General features: G+C 36.5%; 2 protein-coding genes across 7 annotated transcripts in view; one reads left to right on the top strand and one right to left on the bottom strand.

The window, feature by feature from the left end:
• Positions 1-29: 29 nt before the first annotated feature.
• LOC135691324 (uncharacterized) overlaps positions 30-8,113 on the bottom strand; it is a 40,111-nt gene continuing 32,027 nt past the window's right edge. For all 5 annotated transcript variants that reach the window (XM_089116061.1, XM_089116059.1, XM_065209159.2 and 2 more), the window contains 4 exons: positions 4,670-4,754; positions 3,721-4,023; positions 2,957-3,244; positions 30-2,181 (listed from right to left, as the gene is read on the bottom strand). In XM_089116061.1, the coding sequence (XP_088972187.1) occupies positions 2,174-2,181; positions 2,957-3,244; positions 3,721-4,023; positions 4,670-4,754 (684 nt within the window). In that variant the 3' untranslated portion in view covers positions 30-2,173. The remainder of the gene's footprint in view (positions 2,182-2,956; positions 3,245-3,720; positions 4,024-4,669; positions 4,755-8,113) is intronic.
• Positions 5,518-7,501, top strand: LOC135691325 (uncharacterized). Of its 2 annotated transcripts, XM_089116062.1 has the most exons (6): positions 5,518-5,631; positions 5,949-6,010; positions 6,215-6,298; positions 6,687-6,761; positions 7,020-7,160; positions 7,221-7,501. In XM_089116062.1, the coding sequence occupies exons 2-6, from the start codon at positions 5,956-5,958 to the stop codon at positions 7,358-7,360; spliced, it is 495 nt and encodes a 164-aa protein (XP_088972188.1). In that variant the 5' UTR covers positions 5,518-5,631; positions 5,949-5,955; the 3' UTR covers positions 7,361-7,501. The 2 variants fall into 2 exon arrangements, with proteins under 2 accessions (XP_088972188.1, XP_065065234.2); XM_065209162.2 differs by having other exon boundaries at positions 5,523-5,631; positions 7,020-7,501.

Genomic DNA, 8,113 nt, shown 5'->3' with positions numbered 1-8,113 from the left:
GCTAACTTGAAACAGTGTCAATTAAATATTTACTAGGTGCTAAATAAAATTATAGCAGTTGTTAGCATTGCAGTCTTAATAATTTTTACCTTTCTTTCACATATAGACATTAATTCCATTACTCATTCGAAACAGTCGCATTTCAAAAAAGTTTTAAAAACTTTCAGAATTCACCCTAATAAGTCGGGTTGGTTGTGTTTTTCTTTTTTCAGCCGGTTTTTTTCAATACCTATAATGTTAGACCCGGAAACATTTTTTTCTGTCTAAAAATAGCTTAAAAGTAAACGAAGTCGTAGAAAGTCTTTCGAAACGCACGAATCTGCAAGATTACAAAAAGGCTTACTTCTAGGGACGTTCTGCATTTACTTCTATAATTTTAAGCAGTGACTTATAAACATAGAACACACATCATCAGAGCATATGTATAAAGACATTTATATATTTACAATTTGATCTGGCATTTACTCAACTTTCCAATCTGGTCGATGGAAATGAACAAATTCTTCCGAAGGTCGCTACTATGAACTCTCGATTTCAATTAAAATAAAATTGAACAATTCTGAAAAAGATTCATTTTCCGTAGTTATTCATGATTTGCGTAAGGTTTTTTCTCGACTTCTATAAAGTGAAAGGGTTTATGACTCGCAAATCAACAAGATACAGTTAGTTTATACAATGCACCGCGTGTACCGGACTCTATTTTATACATAAGTGAAATAAATCAGATCATAGTTGATATAGTGTGAACTATGATCACACTATATCAACTATGATCAGATCGATCCTATGAAGAAAGCACAATTGTATTAGGGGTAAGCAAAGAGCGACATCAAACTTACTTATTCCTTTCATCAGTAATTTTGGTAGACAGAGCCACAAAAGATAGCAGATTGTTAATTATACTTATTGAATTACATAATTCTTCATTTAAATTTTAATTATAAATGTCTTATATCAAAAGATTTAAATTAAAATTTACAATTGACTGCACAAACAGCATTTTGATCATTTACGCGAGTGAGCAACTTCAGCTGCTATGAACAGAGATATGGATACAGAAAAAGTTATTTAATTTTTTTTACAAAAAAGCACTTACACAAACCATTATTTCTTGTAACTGCTGCTTCGACAGGCTAGCCTCTGAATCTTACTATAGATAATGGAAATGACACCACCTTATCAATCTTACAAAGTTTTAGTTTCTTTGCGGCCTTTCCATAATTGTAACAATAAATTAGATATGTTCTGTGATTTATCTGAATTTTAACTTGGAAGAAACATAGGAGGCCAGAAACTTAAACGAAAACATAGCATCAATTTGGAGATAACGTTTATGCCAGCTAACAATGTAAAAAAGGTTCAGTTGGGTAAAGTTTTGGAGAGTTCTGTTCCGTGGCAAGATGGCCAGGAACGTTCGGGGAGGTCAATGGGTATAATTCTGTCACCTTGTGCAAGAGCTAATTTTATTCGGTCTACAACTAGCAAATATCAGGAAAGGCAGGTCTGTGAAATTACTCACTTACCAAATGCAACAGTAACAATTAAAAATACAGTCACACAACATGGATTTAAATTTTACTACCAGTTCCCATAAAGCAGGTACGAAATCGTTTACGTTCGTTGCACACATGAACGTCTAAAGTCTGAATTCGTCGGGAATGTCTTAATTCTTACAGAAAAGTCGCGCACACGGGAGGCAAAAGGCTGCACCTAGTTTTAGGTTAAGTAGGTCCCTTATAAAGCGTCAGTTTTGTGAATTCATTTGTTTATTTGTTTATACGATCAGAAGAAGATTGAATTTGAGCATACATGTTTGATTGTAGCTATTTACTTTATTTTCGTCGCGTTAAGGGCAATTGGAATGCCAACAACGTGCAACTACGAAACCCTATTTGTTCAGATTGTGCAGTGTATTCTACTTCATCCTGCTTTTGGTTGTCAAATTGTTAATAATTTTTTGACCAAATGACACGTGATATTACTATACACAATTATACATATGTCAGCATTAGCACTTTCAAAATCAAAGCAATGCAATGCAATGGCAAATAAACACGACTCCAGCCATCAGAAGACTGTCCAGTCGCCTTTGCTGGTAATTTGCAGCTCCAGACGCGTCATAAAATTCATCTCTTCTGCATTTTCAAAACTTGAAAAGTTGAGAATCCTTCTTCTAAATATCTAAAAAATAATAAAAAAAACATTGTGGCTTTCTCAAATTCATCAATAACTTCTTAAAGCAGCTCGCCTTCCCTTGAAGACGAGCTTGTCTACCATTTCTTGTATCAATAGGGCTTTGGAAAGAAGCAAACATTTAGAATCATACTAAAGCCTTTCGCCTGACACCCTGAAAAGCCAAACATGTTTAAAAGGATACAACTGCAAGCGTTGAACTGGGAAGTACTTGAAACACAACATTGTCAAGATAACATAATGACCAATAAAATACAAAATGTGCTTGCCCCTAAAGTGCAAAATAGAGGAGGGAGTCACTAATGTCAATAGGACAGGAAGTTGTTAACATTAAGACTTGTCATAGAAAAAAGTGACATTCAGTTTCTACAGACGGGCTGTTTAAAATATTTGGGATTCAGCATCAATAACTCATAGAAATAAAAGCAAGGGAATTTTTTGACCAGCTGACAAACTTGACTTCTTCCATCTACTGCTAGATCTAGTTTATCAGCTGAATCTTTGAGCTTCAGGTACCGGAAATGTGTCTGAAAGGGGGGAAAGAGGGTGTGAAACAAGCCCCATCCTTTTTCTGATAGCTGTTCTTCAAAATCGTCTTGAGATATGGGAAACACTTAAGTCTTAATGAATGTCGTTGCCAATAGATTTCACTTTTTGTATCCCCAGTTACGGAGGTCAAGGTAATCCTTTCTTTAGAAGCAAAGGGACGAAAAGGCTCAAGAATTAAAAACCTGAAACACAATGAAGACTAGGTTGTACTTACAATCTGTTATAATAACTCTTTCTCGTTTGCTTTTAGATTTCTTTGGTGAATAAAACCATCCATAATTGACAAGTAGCCCTTCGTCTGTTTCTCGATTTGCGGTCGCAACCCAATACGTCTGTTCAAAAGTGCTTACAGTCCATTCTTTGCCTGCCTCGATCGTTTGCCTCAGCTCCCGATTCCCCTCGTAATTTATACACTCAAGAAATGCAGCGCGGGAAGTTCTGTTTACAAATTTCACGGTAACTGCAATATCGTTTGGCTTTGATAATAGATCTGCCAGTTTTTCTATGGACAAAGGTAAATTTTTAAGGCATTCGAGTTGACTTAAGAGATGATTAGATTCCTGTAATGATGATTTTTCTGCACTCTCTCATAGACAGGGTTTTTGGAAGGTTTGGACAACATTTTGCAGACGAGCACACTTAATAATAAACAGTTCTACATATCAACAATGTTGCAAAAATACTTTCATTACGCGACCCCATATTAAGAGCTGGCTGTATAAGGTTGTGATTAAGTCTTGCATTAATTTACATAAATTAGCATGATTCCAAGATAGCACTATCTTAGGTTCCACGAATTTCCCTACTTAACAAACTTCTGTTATAGATTAAAGCATTTCTTTATTCAACCTTACGACTCAAGGTATTATATGATGGTAGTTTAAAATAGTTGGTTCTGATTAGCTTTAGTTTAGCTAGACATTGTACAAACTGTGAATAAATAGAGAAAGAAAAACCAAAAAACTGTAAACAACGTACCTGGGGCTTTTCGTATTTCTGCCACTGAATATCTTCCACCATCGACACTGATAGTTGGATAATAAACCAGGTTGCTGTTCACAGTGAAAGCATGGTGAACCTTTTTATTTCTTGCATTTGCTGCTACCCACGGATGTGACTCGTAGGTGTCGATAATTTCACTCTTACCATCTGCAACTTTAAACGCTTTTTCGCATTCGCCATGATAGTTGATCCAATAAAGTTGCACTTCACGGCCAGAGTGGTTGACAAACTTCACCCGCACAGGTTTATCCGAGGACAGAGAACGTAGACCCGCTCGAACTTAAAAATAAGAATGATAAAAATCAGTTTTAATATCAGCATATTCAAGAAATTTTTATTTTATGCATATTCAAGAAATATACTTTATGTGCCAGAAGTCATGTATAAGAAGATTTGGGTTCTTTAGACATTTATTAAGGGAGCTGACCAGTTCCATTGATACTATCAATGACATCTCTAATGATTAAAGTTTCAACAGACAAGCTCTAAAATGCGCACAATCAAATTTGCAGGTACCTTAAATGCTGCACGTTAAAGGAGTCAAAATTGTACATTGCAGACAGAAGGTAAAATAAGAATTAGAAATATGGGTATTTAAAGACATCCAATATTCTATTAAACAACCTCAAGCCCCCTCTCCGCCCTCAGCACAGTCATGGATAGTCATGTGAGTCCCTTTTTGTACGTTTTAACAAAGCTGTAAAGAAAGGTGGCTTGCAAAAACAAAGCTAGATTAATAAGTCTTCCGAAAAAAGAACTTGATAATGGGTAGCTCTCTTGAAAGGAGACAAGCCCACAACACTGGAGCTGGCAGCACTTGCTAGCCAAATGGCTGCACAGTTCCATCTGATTATCCAAAGTCCTTAGCTAACACAAATCTAGGCCATATTTTAAATCATCAATCGATCCTTATTAGATTTCCTACCTTGCCCTAAAGGTTGTGATTGTTGCCTTGGCGATGCGTTTGTATTGTGCAGGTCATCTAATTCTGATCCACTGTCAGTGGTGCTCTGCAAAAATAAAATTTGGAATTCAAAACCAACTTCGAAAATGCTACTTAAGTGAGTCTAACTGTTTCACCTTTAAAAGTGTCCTGAAAGGCAGTAACAGAACCCATATGTATATAATCCTTAAATTAGACAACATCAAGCATTAGGTAGAAGTGGTCCTGAAATCCTAAAGGACACAGGTATGAAATGAAATGGAAGCACTGTTAAGAGCACAAGAATTAAAACATTTTTCATATCATAATGTGTATTAGAACCCAAAGGCAAGCAAAGATGTCATGTTTACACATAATCTAGGGTACGATATCCACGTATAGAGCAAAATACATTTAAATTTTCAAAACATCTTGTTGGTAGTATTTGTTTCCAGAATGCTGTTAATTTTTTGAAAATTCTTCCCTATGGGTGTCATCCACAAATTACTTTGTTTTCGTTAAAATGACACGAGTGTAAGAAATTCTTCCCAATTGTCGTCAGCCACAAATTACTATGTTTTCGTTCAAATTTCTAGAGAACAAGACTTAACTTGGAAACATTACAAAACTGTTGCCCATATGTAGTGCAACTGCTGGCCAAAGCAGAACATTAGTAGCATTAGAAGCACAAGATTGGAATTATATGACTGTATAACCAAAGTATCGGTTTCCAAATCCGAAACATTTAATCAAATTACATTTAGCGCATTTATGCTAATATAGTAATAGGTTTTTTTATTGCAAATCAAGCACTAATGGCACGCGATGGTCATTCTTGGGAAAAGTATAAATGGAGCGAGCTGACACCGGCCTCATCACTGCTTCTTTGCATCATTGAAAGAAGAGACCAGTGGGAGATAGAAGATTGCAGCCAATACCTTTCCATATCGTGGAAACCAATTAAGGTATGAGATACGCTTTTGGTATCAATATACTGTATTTCTAATTGAATAGAGTCTAGAATGGCTCTGTTGTCAGGGCCTCTGTTATATTAAACCCAAACTTACTGTCATTAAGCTTGTCCAATCTGATCCAATCTTAGTAAAACTTCAGAGCAAAATTTTTTAAAATGACTTCAGAGAAAGATTTTGCTGAGTTTTCGCATTACTCTTCTGACTATTGGCTAAAATACTAATATCAAAGGAACGTTTACAATAGGGTTTGTAGCGTCAAATTAAAAAGTGTTTTGATAAGAATTTAATTTTGCTTCATTTATTCCTAGCCGAGTCATGAAGATAGTCGTTGCATTTCTATTTCTCTTTGGACTGGCCCTCAGCATTCAAGGTAAAGTAGTCAAATGTTACATTCGAATCCCTTCTTTCCATTGAGTTTCGGGCAATGCTAATTTTCTGTTTGAAGTGGATTAAGTTTCTATTGTTCTTGAATAAAATTGCCCTTGCCTTCATATTTCATCTGTTTGCTATATGCTGATTTTCAATTCCGAAAACTCTTTAAAACTTTTATCTCAAAACTATCGAATTCTTTCAGCTGCTAGAATTCCAGAAGATGCAAAGCAGGCTGATGACCAATCTGCAATTGAAATGGACGCCAGTGACGACGAAAGCGACGAAGGTTTGAGTATTTCGATGTTTGATAGTATGCAAGAACGATCAGGGCCTCCTTACATGCAGACATAAAGTTTTGATCTAGACATCCTTTGTATTCATATTATTTTACTAAAAATTATTTTACTAAAAAACGTGCGGCTAAAAACTTTTATGACTACGCAAAAGGTTTGAAGATTTGGATGTCCCTAAGTTCATATAAACAATTATAATAGAATATTCAACCTACAAGTCAAACTTGTCCTTGTCAAAGGCTCAAAAGACGTTAGTTTATTAGACACCATGCAACAAAACTAACATTACTCCATTCTTACTAAGATGCTACCCCATTACTTCTAATGTATATAAGGCAATGTTAGAAACAGATAGTCTCATTAGCTTCTCTCAAATCTCAGGGTTAATGGACCCAAAGCAAGCAGAAGACTCCATTGCAGTTGAAATGGACGCCAATGACGACGAAAGTGATGAAGGTATTATACCATGTATGTTACTGTGCAATAAAGATCTCGATGTTCTTACGTGCAGGGAATGGTTTTGACTTGGACATCCTTCAGTTTTATATTGTTTTAATAAGAAATACGCAGCTAAATTCTAAGTACTCTGCAAAATGCTCGAAGGAACTAAGTTTAGCCACATCATGTAACTAAACACTACACCGTTGCTTTTCATTTTTTTAACTCAATGTACTTAGGAACACACAGTTTCATTATTTTCTCTTAAAATTTCAGCGGCAATGGATGCAAGCGTGACCTATCAAAAAGGATACGGCACTTACTACCGAAAAGGCTACGGCAAAGGCTACGGGAAACGATACGGCAAAGGCTACGGTAGAGGCTACGGGAAACGATACGGCAAAGGCTACGGTAGAGGCTACGGGAAACGATACGGCAAAGGCTACGGCAGAGGCTACGGGAAACGATACGGCAAAGGCTACGGTAGAGGCTACGGAAAATGGTACGGCAGAGGCTACGGAAAAGGGTACGGTAAAGGATATGGTGGTTACGGAAAAGGGTACGGTAAAGGATATGGTGGTTACGGAAAAGGGTACAACAAAGGATATGGAAAGTAAATGCAAGCTGATTTAGAGAACTAAAATAAGACTAGTACCATATCAAGCTGGACTTGAACAACTTATGCTTAAAATGTCTCAATGTAAATTAACATAGAAATCTGCAGAATTGTGTCTGAAATATTTGAATATTCACATGTATGAATGCCACCATTATTTTTTCAAGTACCTAGGAGCCTTATTGTCTATCGCAAATTGATTTATATGTCGATCTAAAAAAGTAAAGTCTTAAATGAAAAATGGGCACGAAGCATCTCCCATGCGTATTCGACAAATTGTATTTTCCATTCAACATAAACGGCCTGACTTTGCAACCTAGCATGTTCAAAATATTCATTAAGGCTGTATTCTGCCGCATATCTTTGCATTTTGCCAAAGCCTTAAAGGGTGGGGGGGGGGGGGGGGTGCACATGAGCAGACTGGTGCACAAGTACGTCAATTTGAAACTGCTTTTACGTAACAAAAACGTAGTCACGGGGGTTCCCTTCAGGTAAATTGGGCGCTCCTTGTTGCTGAAAGGGCGCTTTCTAGTAGTAAAAAGGGTGTGTCCAAAAAGTTTTTGCCTTGTACTTCGATAATCGACAACCCTTCCCTCCCTCCTCTTTTTCAACCATGTCCTTCCTGAAGCCACGCCTTACTAGCAATAGTCACAAGAGTGTAAAACACAGAGGTTTGAGTAATTTTTAACGGAATTTTCTACGAGTGCCATTGGTTTCTGACAGTGAGTTGAGAGATAAGTTTTGCCAAAAGGCA

Source organism: Rhopilema esculentum, chromosome 4, assembly GCF_057945365.1.
Source record: "Rhopilema esculentum isolate cy_ngs chromosome 4, ASM5794536v1, whole genome shotgun sequence".
Classification (NCBI taxonomy): domain Eukaryota; kingdom Metazoa; phylum Cnidaria; class Scyphozoa; order Rhizostomeae; family Rhizostomatidae; genus Rhopilema; species Rhopilema esculentum.
This window is presented reverse-complemented; position numbering and strand designations above follow the sequence as displayed.